At 38.7% G+C, this 16,805-nt stretch overlaps 1 protein-coding gene across 1 annotated transcript; it reads right to left on the bottom strand.

Annotated features, from left to right (window-relative positions):
* Nucleotides 9,328–11,475, bottom strand: LOC109228876 (ATP synthase gamma chain, chloroplastic-like). The gene has a single exon (XM_019394120.1). The coding sequence runs from the start codon at nucleotides 11,193–11,195 to the stop codon at nucleotides 10,062–10,064; it is 1,134 nt and encodes a 377-aa protein (XP_019249665.1). The 5' UTR covers nucleotides 11,196–11,475; the 3' UTR covers nucleotides 9,328–10,061.

Here is a 16,805-nt window from a genome sequence, read left to right as displayed (position 1 = left end):
ATCCCAGAAAAGAGAAATCAGAAGCCTCATCGAGCACTATTAAAGAACAAGTGGAAGGACAAGGAATCTTACGCAACTTAACATCTATTTCTATACCTTTCCAGTTCTTAGTACAAACACTGTATTCTTGAGTCTACAAGTGTTGCAAAAGATAGGAAGAGTTAGAAAACAAAACAAGAGTTGTGTCATAGTTAGACAAGCAGTGTTGCTTAATATCGTTGGTGGTGAACGTACTAAAACCATCACTGTTGCAAAGACTAATTGAAGATCTAAGAGAACCCTTGTGACCCAAGGGAACTGGACGTAGTAACCACACCGATACTGAACCAGTATAAAATTGATGTGGCTCCTTTACTTTTCTATTCTGCATAATTTACTTCTGCTGCAATTGTTCCTACTGTGAAGTTTAGTCGACTAATTCCTATCTTAGCCAACTAAGTTTTAAAATCGGTTACAATTTATCCCCCCCCCCCCCCTTGTACTTTCAATTGGTATAAGAGCGAGGACTCACAAATATTGCCTAACAACAAGTGAGAAAAAGATCATGGCATCAAACACAATCGTCGGAGCACTATTCCAAGAAGGAATTTCTTAGGTACGACCTCTTTACTTCAATGGCCAGCTCTTCTCACACTGGAAAGTGCGTATGGAAACCTACACTATGTCATATGAGAATAAGGTGTTGCATATGATCAAAAAGGGAAATCTTCTGATTCCGCTAAAGAAGGACAAAGATGGTGAGATCATAGTACCATCTGATCCTCTCGACTTAGATGAGTACTCTGAAGAACAAGCGGTTGTTATCCAAGTGAATGCCAAAGCAAAAAATCTCCTGTATAATGCCATAAGCGGAGAAAAGTATGAAAAGATATCAAGCTGTGAAACTACAGAAGAAATGTGGGACAAGTTAGAAGTCACATATGAAGAAACAAACAAAGTGAATGAAACAATGATCAATCTCCTAGTTCGTGACTATGAATTGTTTCAAATGAAAGATGGAGAATCAGTGGAAGAAATGTTCTCCCGACTCAGCAAAATCCTTTCAGACTTAAAATCATTTGGTAGACCAATCAGAAGTGGAGTACAAGTCAGGAAAATTCTAAGAAGTCTTCCCACTATTTGGCAACCCAAAGTCATTGCTCTAGAATGTCTGGTCTTGACAAGATGTCTTATGATGAACTCAGAGGTGATCTAATTGCGTTTGAGAAAACACATTTAGACAGGCAAGTTTAGCAAGAAAAAAAAAAGACAGTTGCATTTAAAGCAACCGTAGTTGAAGAAGAAGAAGGAAAACAAGATGAGAATATAGCCATGCTCTCTAAAGTTGTAACAAACATGATGAGGACAAACAGAAACAGCAGAAAGGTAAACTGAATTTCAGAAGGGGGAAGATGAATAATGAGAATAATAAAAATGATGGAAGATGCTATGAATGTGGAAAACATGGACACATTCAAGTTGAATGCATTGAGCTGTAAAAGAAACTAAGCAGAAATTTCCAGAAGAAGAAATCTTTTAGAGCATGGAGTGATGATGAAGAATATGATCATGAGGAAATTACCAACATGTGCTTTATGGCCATCAAAGAAGATAATGATGAAGATTCATGCGAGCTTGGTCTCATGGAAGACGAAGGAACAAGTGAGGTACGTCTTCCTATATGTCCTAAATGTAATGAACTTCAAGAATTTATTGATATTGCTCGTGTAGACATTGAGAAAGTTCTAAACGAACTTCGAAAGATCCAAAGAGAAAAGAAAGACTGGGCACTGAAATTAAAATTATGTGAAATTGAAAGAGACTTGCTTCAAGATGAAGTTAATGAACTTCAACCTCACCTGAATGGATTGCGAAAATCCACCAGTCATAGTTCCGTCAAATCCAACCAGTCAACTTCCTGTAATTTCACATCTAGGACAAGAAATCACTCTGCGTGCACTCATTGTGGAAAAGATGGTCACAACTCTAACAATTGCAGGTTTAGAAATAGTAGAGAGAAAGTCTATAAAAGTTCCAATAACCCTTCTTGATTTTATTGTGGAAAACCCGATCATGCATCTAACCATTGCAGGTTTAAGAACAACAGGAGATGGGTTTGACGACCGAAGGCCTCTAGTCAAGATAATACTCAGAGTACTAACCACCCAGGACCCAAGCAGACTTGGGTACCTAAAAATAAATAACTTATTTTTGCAGGAACACCGCAAGAAGAATCAAAAAGGGAAATAGTATCTTGATAGCACGTGTTCCAAACACATGACAGGTGACAAACAACTATTCAAAAATGTCACTAAGCTAGATGGTGGATCAGTCACTTTTGGAGACAAATCAAAAGGAAACGTAATTGGAGTTGGAAGAGTCCCTCTCAGCTCATCATGTGATGTAAATGAAGTATACCTGGTATATGAACTTGGCTACAATCTACTCAGTATCAGTCAACTATGTGACAATGACTATGGGGTTCGTTTTAAAAAGCATGGTTGGTTTAATGAAGACGAACCAGGTAAAATTATTCTATCTGAAAATAGAGATAGGAATGTCTACACTCTCGGTAATATAGACAGTCTAGAAAATCAAATCTTTCTATCCTCTATGATTGATAATCCTTGGGTTTGGATAAAAACCTTGGTCATGCTAGCACGCATACTATTCAAAAACTTTCCAAACGTGATCTTGTCATTGGTCTTCCAAAACTAGATTTTTCAAAAGATCAGATATGTGATGCATGTCAGTTAGGAAAACAAACCAGGTCTTCTTTTAAAGTTAAAGACATAGTCTTTACTACAAAACTTCTTCAAATTTTGCATATGGATCTTTTTGGTCCAACTAGAACTGCTAGTATTGATGGTAGAAAATATGTCATTGTTATAGTAGATGATTTTTTCTGAGTCATAAAGATGAAGCATTGAGGAATTTTGAAGTCTTCTGCAAGAAGGTATAACGGAAAAAGGGATACTATATATCTTCCATAAGGAGTGGTCATGGAGGAGATTTGAAGGCATAGCGTTCGGAATTTTCTGCAATGATCAAATGATTTCTCACAATTTCTCGTCCCCAAATTACCTCAACAAAATGGAGAGGTATAACACAAAAATAGAACCTTGCAAGATATGGCAAGAATTATGATTGTTGAAAATTCCCTCCCACACCACTTCCGAGCAGAAGCTATAAGCACCGCATGTCACATCATTAATAGATGCCTCATTCGACCTATTCTCAAAAAGACTTTATATGAACTGTGGAAAGGTAAAAGACCCAACATCAGTTAATTCTATCCTTTTGGCTACAAATGTTTCATCCACAATAATGGAAAAGACAACCTTGGTAAGTTTGATCCAAAAAGCGATGAAGGTATTTTTCTTGGACACTCTCCCTCAAGTAGAGCATATAGAGTTTTCGATAAACGTACTTTATCTATTGAACAATCCTTACATGTTGTATTTGTGGACACTAACCCTCGCCCAAGGAATAAAAACTTCCTGAAGATAAGAAAATTTCAATAGTTCCAACGTCTGTCAATACAGGTGATAACACTCGTGATGAGGTGAATAATTAGCATGATCATTCGACTGATAGTCACATAGAAAACCAGGAGTCTCCTACAGCTAAACAATCAAGTCCTATCGAAAAGGAGCCAGCATCAGTTGTTCCAAATAAAGGGAAAAGTGAGCCAGGATATCCACATAAGTTCATCATTGGAAATCCATAGGAAGGCATGAAAATAAGAAGATCGCAAAAGCAGACATCAAATGTTGCCCTCATATCTCCAATTCAAACCAAAAAAGGTAGATGAGGCCCTTGGGGACGAAAGCTGGATAACTGCAATGTAGGAGGAGCTTGACCAATTTGAGAAGAACAAAGTATGGGAATTCATCCTAAACCTCCAAATGCATCCATTGTTGGAACAAAATAGGTTTAGAAAAATAAGTTGAACGAGTCAGGACAAGTGGTACAAAATAAAGCTAGATTGGTTACTCAGGGTTATTCACAACAAGAAGGAATTGACTATGATGAAACTTTCGCTCATGTTGCCAGGTTAGAATCTATTCGTATCTTATTAGATTATGCTGCTTACAAATGTTTAGACTATTCCAGTTAGACGTGAAAAACGCGCTCTTAAATGGTTTCATCACTGAGGAAGTGTTCGTTAAGCAACCCCCAGAATTTGTAAATGAATCATTTCCAAATCATGTCTACAAAGTTATCCAAAGCTTTGTACGGGTTAAAGAAAGCTCCTAGAGCTTGGTACGAAAGTCCAAGTTCATTCCTAGTCAAACATGGGTTTGATAAAGGTAATATTGATACTACTCTATTTATCAAACGATTAGCTGAAGGTAATTTAATTGTGCAAATCTATGTGGATGATATTATTTTTGAAGTACTAACCTAGTGTTATGCAAGGATTTTTCAAACATCATGAAAGAGGAATTTGAAATGAGTATGATGGGAGAATTAACATTCTTCCTTGGGCTACAAATCAAGCAATTACAGAAAGGGACTTCATTAGTTAGACAAAATATACAAAAGAGCTTATCAAGAAGTTTGGCATGTCTAATGCTAAGGACATACAGACTCCTATGAGTCCATCAACCACCCTTGATCAAGAAAAAGATGGTAAGAGTGTTGATGAAACAATGTATCGAGGTATGATTGGATCTCTACTCTATCTTACAACTAGTCGACATGATATTATGTTTAGTATTTGCAAATGTGCAAGATATCAGTCAGCTCCCAAAGAATCCCACTTGAATGTTGTTAAACGTATTATCATATATTTGATAGGGACAATCGACTATGGACTATGGTACGAATGATTAAATGTCTTTGATCCCAAAGGCTTTTCAGATGCATATTTTGCAGGTGATAAAATTGACAGGAAAGCACAAGTAAAACGTGCCAATTACTTGGAAAATCCCTTATATCTTGGCACAACAAGAAATAAAGTTGTGTTGCCTTATCTACTACTGAAGCAGAATATATGGCTGTAGGCAACTGCTGCACACAAGTCCTATGGATTATGCATCCACTGTTAGACTATGATTTACGTCTTAATTGCGTTCCAATTATGTGTGACAGTACTAGTGCTATTTGTCTTTCAAAAAATTTTGTGCGTCATTCTAGGGCTAAGCACATTGGGCTTAAACATCATTTTATCCGTGATCATGTTGCAAAAGGTGTCATTGTGTTAGAACTTATTAATACTGAAAATCAGTTAGCAAATATTTTCACAAATCACTGCTTGAAGAGAGATTTTGTTTTCTTCGTGACAAAATTGGTATTTGTTTGATTCCTGTTTAATTTCTCTAAATTTGCCTATTTTAGAAAATATTCCATAAGTGTTCTTCGTGATTTTCGCCTAAAATATCTCTAAGTGTATTTGATTACTCTGAATGTGCATTAATTACCTGACTGGTGGCGGGCTTGCAGAAGATAATTTTTCAGTTGCCTTTCACACGTCTCTCCAGAATCGAGGAGTCCATTCATCATCAGTCACCCTCTTTTTAACCCCGGCCTCTTCTCGTTCATATCTCCCACTATCACAAAGAAAGCTTCTCTCTGCTCTCTCTTGCTCATGGCCAAAACCAAACCCTCTTCATCTTCCTCCATGGCTAGAAGAAGTCGTCGCTTCAAGAAAAATCATCAAATTGATAATCCGGTGGATGTTCAATCGCCAGAAAGTACAGATCATCAACAATTCGAGGATGAGTCCAGTGATTCTCAAGAAGAAATTCTCATTGCTCAAAAGAGGGATGGAAAACGTCCAATGGATTCCATCCCCAAATAGTCTTCGCAAAAGAGAGGGAAAACAGAAAGCATAAAATTTGGGCCAGAAGACAAGATGAACTTTTATAGTGAAAGCAAAATTTGTTGCCTACAAAGGGAAGTCGATTGCCTATGGTCATACTGTAAGTTTGAAAATCTATGAAAAACTCTCACTGTGATGTTATCTCAGTGTTTGAAACTCAAAAACTTCTCTCCTTATTTGCAATTGTGGGTGACATTGTCTATGAAGAGCCTGTGCATATGTTTTATGCTAATTTGTTTGTGAATGACAAAGATGACTTAGAATCCATAGTTTTGAGAACTTGCATTATTCTTGACTCTTATCAGTTTAAAAAGATCTTTGCAACTAGGTTTGTTGGGTATAGTTTCTTTGTGCAACATTCTTGGCCTGAAAGTTTTGAAGTGTCGTTTAAAGAACCAAAAAGTGTGTTGTATGAAATCCTCCCTGATATTGGTCCCAAAAATCTGAATTTGAGCATCGTATACCAGCCCACATTATTGCTACCACTTTGTTACCCCGTACTGGTTCTCTTAGCACCCTGTCTCTTAGAGATGTGTTTGTCATGTACTGTCTTGTGAATGGGAAGGCTATTAACTGCTTTGCTTGGGCGCGTCAGTACATGCTTAAAAGCATCAGGGATGCCTCTTTTTCTGCTAACAGCTACTAATCTCTCACATCTTGCAAGTTATGAAAGTAGATTTTCTTTCTATGCCCCTAAAACCATCTCTATCACATATTACAAGACTGCCTTTGCTATGATGGGGTACACCCTGGTTGAGGGAACTTGGTTCAAGAAGGACAAAGCACCAAAATTCACTTCACAACACGACACTGGAGGGATCAAATATGAAGCAAGCAAATCCTCTTCCTCATATCCATTGCTACTGTAGTTATTAAAGTTGATGATATCTTGTGTGGAGACTAATATAATAAGATACAAGAATTATAATTTATGAATTTCACTCCCACATATTAATGTGAAGTCTTTTATGTGAAAATTATACTCCAACATGACTAAGATCTTGTATATTATTTTAAAGTATTTTCTAACAGATATGATTACTATATGATTGGCTTCTTCTTTACTAATATACATGGTAGTACGACATTTAAGAATAGACAATACCTTGGGGAGTGTGAAAAGGGTTGTGTTAGGTTGGCAAAGGTACCTAACCAAATCAAAAATCCTGGCGCAAGGGATTGTGTAAGGATGCCAGATGGGTTAGGCTGGAGAAGATAATAAGTCGTTCTCTTTTCAATATAATTATTTTTACTATTTTCTCCATATCTTCAAGAATTATTTCATATATATATAGTTATATACTCCCTCCGATCACTTTTACTTATCCACAATACTAAAAATATATTTTTACTTTTACTTGTCCACCATACTAAGTCAAGAAAAAAATAATCTTTTTTTTATGTTTTACCTTTATCATTAAGTACTCATTCCCCGAATCATTTCCCAAGATTCTTGAAAATACTATCATTATCCTGGGTAAAATTATAAAATATATACTTTATTTAATTTTTTTAAAGGAAGTACAAAATCAAGAGTTAACAACTAGATGTGAACAGAGGGAGTACTATTTACGAATTTAGCCAAAATATTTAAAGGAAAAACAAGAAGATAACAGGAGGGAGAGAAAGAAGTGAGGAGAAGAAGAAGAAGAAGAAGAAGGGATATTTCGTCCACAATGGCTGAGCATCTCCGCCACGCGTCCATAAACTGAAGGTATGACTTTTGTCGAAGCAGGTACGGCTTACTTTGTCCACTAAGGGGTCGTTTGTTGGAATGAAGTCATCCCAAACTAATTATCTCAGGACTAGTTATTTCGGAATTAGTTATTTCATCCTTTTATGAGGATAAAAAGATACTACAATTCCGGAATAACTAATCCCGGAATTAATTATACTGCACTATTCTACCAACCAAACATGGGATAAACTCTTCTTAAATTTAGTCCTGAAATTAATTATTTCTTATCCCTCATACCAAACAAGCCCCAAGGCTTGTCTTTACTAAGGACCCGTGTATCCATAGATTTTTTTTTTTTTGAATTTTTTTAAAAAAAAATTATGTTTGTTCATAAAACTTTGTAAGCTTTTAAAAAAATTCGGAAAGAGTTTTTCAAAAACAAAAAAAGTGACCACTTTTCAAAATTTTCCAAAATTTTTTGTAGGTGATCTTTTTGGAAAACCCATTTCCGAAAATTTCCCAAAAACTTGCAAAATTTCATGTACAAACACATTTTTGAAGAAAAAAAATCGAAAAAAAGGAAATTTTTTTAAGGACAAACGGGTCCTTTGTTTTCCCACTCACAAAACTGCAATATTTTTCAAGTGAAATGCATGTCCAAACATAATTTCAAATATTATTTTTCAACTTAACTCCAAATACTAGTTTTTTTCAAAAATTACAATTTTATGTCCAAACGCCTACTAAGGTTTGAATCTAATACCTCGTGATTCTCAACCCACTCCATTGACCACTAGGCCACACTCTTGATAATTAAGTGAATGAAATATATATATATATATATATATATATATATATATATATATATATATATATATNTATATATATATGATTAATGCCTTTGCTGCCTCACAGTTGAAAATTAAGTGAATTGAATTTGTAAATCTGAGTCTTGAGGAGACAAAGTACCTCAAATCATCTGCCAAAAATTTTGAGGACAGTAATTCATATTGAATAAACATCTCTGTACATAATTAATTGCTCAGTCCCAATCTCTACCATTACTCACTATTGATAAAAGCTCTGAGCATAAAAATTGAAATAGTGCATCCAATTCCAAAAGTTGAAATAAAGATAGTTCCAATACGACATCCAAATACTGATACTGGTAATAATTTAAGCAAAGGGATTCAGTATAACCAATAAGGTAACAGCTTGACACATTGTTTTCATCATCAAAAAAGTAGGATTATTAACCTAAACTGCTCCAGACTAAAGGCAATGAATATAATTCCACAGCTAACAACAAAAGCTGCATTTTCTTAATATCAAATACACTGAATCATGTGATATAGAGTAAATTGGCATCAAACAAACTCGCTTATTTAGGGAACCTTTCTTCTCAAATTTTCCATATGCCTACAGCTAGTAATGTATACTACTCCCAGAGACTCCAATGCTCATCTCTCTGACCATCATCTCTACAGACTACACTTATAAAGAACGCAAGTCGCAAAGATAATCCTAAGTAAATTGTAGATACCTCAGAAACAGAAAACAGTTTGTTGCTTGCAATGAACTGAGTAGTCAACTAATTAACCTCGATATAATTAGTAGTGCGCTCAAGAAAACTGATAATTCAAGTACAGAGGAGGAGCAAATAAGGAAAGTGCAGTATACATACCCAAAAAGATTCTTGTTCATGATAATTTCCTTTTCACTAACAAATATATAAGCTCCCAGACCCCACTGGGTTGTTGTTGTTGTTGTTGTTAACATATATATAAGCATTAGTAGTAAGCAGACTCAATTTGTAGAAATGCACAGAATACATAGACAGAGATGAAAAAATAAAGTTGCAGCATCTACTCTTCTTTAAGACAGGCTGGAAAGGATTTAATCAAAAGGAGAATGGAATCCGATATAACGAATAAGGCAACAGTTAAAACCATTGTTTTTTACATCACGGAAAGTAGGATTATCAATCTGAAGTTCTCCAGACTCAAAGCAATGAGATACAGTTCCACCAACAATAGCATAAGCTGAATGATCTTAATTCCAAATATCACAATCTACCAAATCACGTGCGGAACTCTGGTAGAGGACAAAGCCTTAGCAAACAATCTCCCCGACAAAACTTGAGCACCGACTCCTTGCACAAAGAAATTTCTGCATCTATGCCTACAGCCAGTAAAAGTTTACCACTCTTGGGAACTCATATGCTAACTTCTGTGACCTTCATGTCTACACTTACAAGCTTGCCTAAACCACCCTAAGTAAAAGTAGAAAACTTGGAAAAGGGGAAAAAGAGAGAATTACTTGTTGCTAGTGAAGAATCTTCTTCCAGTCAATTGAGAAAGGAGTCATTCAGAGCGAAAACGGGAGTCAAAAAGCTTAATCGTTCATGAAAGAAGAGATTCATCTCGTTTTATGGTTCAAGAGAATCCTTAGTGTGACACTTTTCATACCATCAGCCTCTAACGAGCTTGTTCTCTTCATAGAAGGAGTCAATGAAAATGAAATAAGGATATCCAAATTACGAAACAATGAGGAATCCAGATACCAGATTCAGTGGAGCTACATAAGTGCATCTGCTCCAGCAACAATCTCCAATATCTCGCCAGTGATCTTCGCCTGCCTTTCCCGGTTATAAGCAATCGAAAGGTTCCTCTTTAACTCAACTGCATTATCCGTGGCATTACTCATTGCATTCATCCTAGCAGCAAGCTCACTCGCAAATGACTCTTGAAGTGCCCTCAAAATCTGGCTATTCAAATAGAGTGGCATCAAAGCATCAAGAATCTGAGCAGGATCTTGCTCAAACTCTAAATTACACAAATAACTTCCCCTTTTCACCCTCAAATGATCCCTTTCAACTATCAATTTCCCTTCCTTAGTAGTCAACCTAAAGAACTCATCTTCATCTACATCAACACTTTTCCCATTCACATCAAGAACCTCTCCTTTCGACGAAATTGGAAGCAAAGTATGTATTACTGGATCAGATTTAATCAATGAAACAAATTTAGTATACAAAAGCTCTACTTTATCAACTTCTTCACTCACAAACAATGAAAAAACATCATCAGCTATAACCTGAGCCTCTTTTGTTGTAGGAAAACTCTCTCCTTCAACAAACCTATCAACAAAAAACTTATCCCTCCTTCGACGAAAATAAGCATTACCCTTTTTACCAACACTAATCACACTACATTCAATACCAAGATTCTTCAATTCTTGAATACGTGTCTCTGCTTTTTTTAGTATTCCATTATTAAAACCCCCACAAAGGCCTCTTTCACCAGTAATAATAACAAGTGCAACTTTCTTTACAGGCCTAATATTCATTAAGGGAATTTCAACATCATCTTCAAATTGAACCTGTTTGGTTATGTTGTACAACATATCAACGAGCGTTTCAGCAAAGGGTCTGCTGCTAATGACTGCTTCTTGGGCTCTGCGAATCTTGGCTGCTGCTACTAGTTTCATTGCTTCTGTTACTTTCTGGGTGTTATTTACAGTTTCGATTCTTTCTCGTAGTCCACGAATATTACCGCAGTGAATTGAGGGCAATTTCCAGAATTGGTAAGGGGAATTTGCGTTTGTTAGGTTAGTATTGGGAATGGGGAAATTGAGGAGTTGAGAAGTGAAAGAGAGTGAAGAAGAGTCAAAGATTGGATTTTTTGAGGAAATCCATATTGAAGAAGCCATTGGATTTGTTTATTGTATGCGGAAGGGTTTTAGATGGGAATAATGAAATAGCTGGGGTTTGTGGTTTTTGGGTTTTGTGGTTTTGCTTTTTTCTGTTTCTCAGAAAGGAGTTTTGATTAGGTTGGGTGAGGTGGAAAGAGCGGATAATTGGTTGTCGTTGTTGGTTCCGAATAGGAGCTTTGCCGGCGTATTTTCCTCGGTTTGTACACCTCATGTTGGCAATTTCAGCCCGAGACTGCCAAAATGGTGGTGGTGTGCAAATAATTTGCAAAAATGGAGTTATATTGCTTTTCCTTTTAGCAAAATACATATGTATACGGCAGAAATCAAAGGGCTCGGTTTCGAGGTCTGAATGGAACCCCAGGCTCATGTTCGGGGTAGCACGAAGTAAAGACCAGGTCTGACTGGAAAGTGCACACCTCGAGGGAGCAAATCGAAGACCCATCATGATCTACCTCGAGGGCAGTATAATTTCGATGACACTCAAAAAAGAGCGGGAATTTCTCAAGGACACGTGGGTCAGGGTATTAGTTATAGGATAAGATTTGTACGAAATGGTACAAGTCCGTACTAGGTTGTTATACAGCTGTACCAATAGAATTCTTTGTCATAATTGGAAATGTATTATATTAGGGTTTTCCCCTCCTATATAAAGGGGATCCAATCTTTGTAAAAATTACCTGATTCACTGCAATAGAATATTCTACTCTGCTTTTCTCGTTTACCGTGCTCCACAATTGTTCTTCAGCTTTATTGTCTTTACTTTATTGTTCATACTTTATTTTGCCCTTAACTCACCTCGAGGCCCCGAGATAATCGAGCTCGAGGACTCCGTTGCTCTATCAACACTGGTTTGGTTCATCAATTCTTCCTACTTTAACTTAATATAACTTGTATATTCATTAGTGTAAGAATAAATCACATATCTTTAAAACCACAAATTATCTTTAATTGTTGCTCACGATTTTCGAGGTAAACAGTTTGGCGCCCACCGTGGGGCTAAAGATATATTGATTATTTTAGTGCTAGTTTTCTGATAACACACGATATTCTTCACACTTTTTCTTGTCAAAGATTCTTTGATTTCAGGCTAAGATATTCTAGCTCAGCAAACGCACCCGTGCATGGAAACGACGATCTCGGATCTCATGGAGAAAACAATGCCACAACTGCAGGGACTGGTGTGCCACCGCTAAACCCTGGGGTTGCACCAGCGCCAAACCCCGTCGATGTTGGTTCACACATTGCCATGAACGTCGATTTGGACACTGATATCGAAGGAAGTGTACGCGGAGGGGATCAACCTGACGCTCAAAGGACACAGGCTCAAGGAGAAAGAGAAGGTAGTCTACAAGTGATTTTTGAGATGTTGCAAGCGCAACAAGTTGCTATCGCTCAGCTGCAAAGTCATCAAAAGACTCCGAGCATGGCTGGGCCAGAAACCGCTCATCGTGTTGAGCCAACCTCGGAAAGATCAAGCAACGATGGCTCAGGAACTGACCCCACCGTCATGAAAATGCTCGAGGAACTCACGAAGAGGATCGAGTCAGGAGAAAAAAAGGGTTGAGGGCAATGACAAAAAGGTGGAAACATACAACTCAAGGGTCGACCAAATACCGGGAGCACCTCCGATTTTGAAAGGACTGGACTCAAAGAAGTTCGGGCAAAAACCATTCCCCCAGAGTGCGGCTCCGAAGCCCATCCCCAAGAAGTTCGGATCCTAGACATCCCAAAATACAACAGGACCACTGATCCCAACGAGCACATCACCACGTATACTTGTGGCATCAAAGGAAATGATTTGGAAGACGATGAGATTGAGTCTGTTTTGCTAAAAATGTTTGGGGAAACTCTGTCTAAGGGTGTTATGATTTGGTACCATAACTTACCACCGAACTCTATTGATTCATTTGCCATGTTGGCAGACTCATTTGTAAAGGCACATGCTGGTGCATAAAAGTCGCAACAAGGAAGTCCGATGTATTCAAGATAAAGCAAAGGGAGAACGAGATGCTGAGGGAGTTTGTGTCCCGCTTCCAGTCAGAACGAATGGAGTTACCCTCGGTCTCCGATGACTGGGCCGTACGCCTTCACACAGGGGCTAAATGAACGAAGTTCGATAGCTTCGAAGCAGCTCAAGCAGAACTTGATCGAATATCCCGCCGTAACTTGGGTAGATGTGCATAACAGGTACCGGTCAAAAATTAGGGCCGAGGACCAGTTGGGAGCCCCCTCGGGCTCAGTTTATCCAAGCAGGCTACTAGCAAAGGAGTCAGGAAATACAGGCAGGAGGTCAAGGACGAATAAGGAAAGATATCAGCCTTACGTCGAGGATCGAAGGAACGTCTCAAGGCGTAATATACCTCGGAACGATCGAAGAGAAGATCGAGTTCAGAGTTCCCGGGGACGCATGAGCAAAATCGAGTTTGATAGGCACTTGGGACCGGTAGAAGCACTCCGACTATCGGAGTACAACTTCAATGTCGATGCCTCATGTATCGTCTCAGCCATTGGCAAAATTAGAGATACTAGATGGCCCAAGCCTATACAGACTGATCCTTCCCAGAGGAACCCCAACTTGATGTGAAAATACCATGGTACTCACGGGCATCAGACCGACGATTGTAGGCAGCTTAGGGAGGAGGTAGCCCGGTTGTTCAACGAGGGGCATCTTTGCGAATTTCTCAGCGGCCGGGCCAAGAACCATTTTCGAGAAAGAGATGCAAATAGGAAGAATGAACCTGAAGAACCTCAACATGTCATTCACATGATCATCGGTGGAGTTGACGTCCCACAGGGAGCGATATTCAAACGTAACGAAGTGTCCATCACAAGGGAGAAAGGGACTCGGGACTACATGCCCGAGGATACCCTCACATTCAGCGAAGAAGATATCGAGGCCTTATCTCAGCTTCACAACGATGCTCTGGTAATTTCTATCCTTTTAAATAAAGTTCAAGTTAAACGTGCTCTCGTGGATCCAGGTAGCTCTGCAAATATAATCAGGTCAAGGGTCATGGAGCAGCTCGGGTTGCTCGATCAGATCATACCAACACCTCGAGTCTTGAACGGCTTCAACATGGCTAGCGAAACGATGAAGGGGGAAATCATCCTCCCAGTCAACGTGGCCGGAACCATACAGGAGACCAAATTTCATGTCATCGAGGGTGACATGAGGTACAATGCTTTGCTTGAAAGGCCGTGGATCCATAGCATGAGGGCGGTACCGTCGACCCTTCACCAAATCATGAAGTTCCCAACAAAGGAGGGTGTGAAAACAGTATATGGAGAACAACATGCAGCTAAGGAGATGTTTGCAGTACACGACTTGACACCGGTATCGACACCATCCGCATCAGAAAAGTCAAAAGACAAACAGGTGGCCAAATAGCAATTACAGACCATACCTTCAGTTGAACCCGAGGGACAGGTGAGCGATGAACAGGTGATCAAGGACGAAGAAGAAGATTTCCTCACCCCACCCCCCCCGAGCCTTTGTTCCCCCTAAGGAATCGGATGCGACGAAGTCCACGATCGAAGAACTCGAGCAGGCCATATTGATTGAGCATCTTCCAGAACGAAAGGTATACCTGGGGACGGGGTTAACCCCCTAACTCGGGAAAAAACTTATTCAATTTCTTATCAATAACATCGATTGCTTCGCTTGGTCCCACTTAGATATGACAGGGATCCCACTAGAGATAACTACCCATCGACTAAGTGTCAATCCTAGGTTCAAACCGGTAAAGCAAAAGAGGAGACCTCAGTCCGAGGTAAAGCATACATTCATCAAAGAAGAGGTAACCAAACTTCTAAAGATAGGATCCATTAGGGAAGTAAAATATCCTGAATGGCTAGCTAACGTAGTGGCAGTCCCTAAAAAGAGGAATAATCTTAGAATGTGTGTAGACTACAAGGATTTGAACAAAGCATGCCCTAAAGATTCCTTCCTCTTGACCAACATCGATCGTTAATCGATGCTATGGCCGGCCACGAGATCCTTACTTTTCTCGATGCCTACTCCGGGTACAACCAAATTCAAATGAACCCGGAGGACCAAGAAAAGACTTCGTTCATCACGAAGTATGGTACGTATTGTTATAATATAATGCCCTTCAGGCTAAAAAATACAGGATCCACATATCAACGCCTAGTTAATAAGATGTTTGAACATCAGATAGTCAAATCCATGGAAGTTTATATTGATGACATGCTAATTAAGTCCTTGCTCGCAGAGGACCATTTGACCCATTTGCAGGTGACGTTCGATATCCTAAGAAAGTACAACATGAAGCTCAACCCCGAAAAATGCGCTTTTGGAGTCGGCTCGGGCAAGTTCTTGGGCTTCATGGTGTCGAACAGGGGTATCGAATCAACCCTGATAAAATCAAAGCCACCGAGGAAATCACCGTGTGAACAATGTGAAAGTCGTACAACGATTGACCGGACGGATAGCTGCCTTAGGCCGATTTATCTCGAGGTCATCAGATCGGAGCCATCATTTCTTTTCCCTACTCAAAAAGAAAAACAACTTCGCATGGACTGTGGTGCCCCCTTTTTCTTGCAAAATTAAGTTTCGACATTTCTGGGACAACTCCTTTCCTTTTGGGATGGGGTAAGGGATTTGAAGAGTCGCCACCTAACGGATTAAGGTGTGTTAGGGCACCTAAAGCAATTAACTCATATAACCAGTTTACATTACCAGAGATCGGGTAAGGGCTCGAAATTACCTTGAGGGGAAGGTGTTAGGCACCCCTCGAGGTCCACAACGGTGGGTCCCGACCGAACTTAAATCAAGCGAATTAGTCTTATGGGATAATAAAATAATTTAGACAAATAGATATTACTTTAAAACAAGAATTAGAGGGGTCCTAGGTTTTTTAGCCTATAGGATCATTTCCATGCAATACTTGGTAACTTTCCCCAAGTTGGGGTGCTACACATGGCATTATCGCACGGGTCATCATTTCCTTTACTACACAATTACTATCTTTCAGTTGTTACCTAAGCGTTCTAGTAGCTTCTAACTCGTGCCTTATGCGTGCACTACCCGTCCCTTTCCTATGGTCCTGGAGGTATTTAGGGCCTCTATTTAGGGTGGTTCTAGACTGACCTATGTTGCTTAAATGATAAAAAGCTAGGCGACAAACAAAATTCAAATAGGACATCATGTAAGGAGCAGATAAGGGCTCATATTAACCTCCACAAATAGACAACAAATGCACGCAATTAAATAGACAACTTTATCGATTTAGGATCCTATAGGCAGGATATCTAGATGAGCAAAGAAAGAATATAAGAAAGCAGCTTGTTAAAACGAACATTGGGACCTACGGGCTTGCCTACTGATTTGATTAAGTTCTGAATCTGGGCATGTTTCAAGCAGTACGAGATCACAGTTTTTTTTCCCAGGATTCTTAATAATCCTACAGTTTTTCCTACTGATAACTGGAACAGAATCCTATAGGCATAATATCTAAAGGTTGATTAAAGACCTATAACATGATTTCTAAGCGAATTACTGATTTTTAACTCATGAAAACAGATTTTATCTCTTTAGATCCTATAGGCATGCTTTCTAATTTGCAGAATTAATTAACCCCTATAGAC

Source organism: Nicotiana attenuata, chromosome 1 (assembly GCF_001879085.1).
Source record: "Nicotiana attenuata strain UT chromosome 1, NIATTr2, whole genome shotgun sequence".
NCBI lineage: Eukaryota > Viridiplantae > Streptophyta > Magnoliopsida > Solanales > Solanaceae > Nicotiana > Nicotiana attenuata.
The sequence above is the reverse complement of the archived record's forward strand: the minus strand, read 5'-3'. Positions and strand labels throughout refer to the sequence as shown.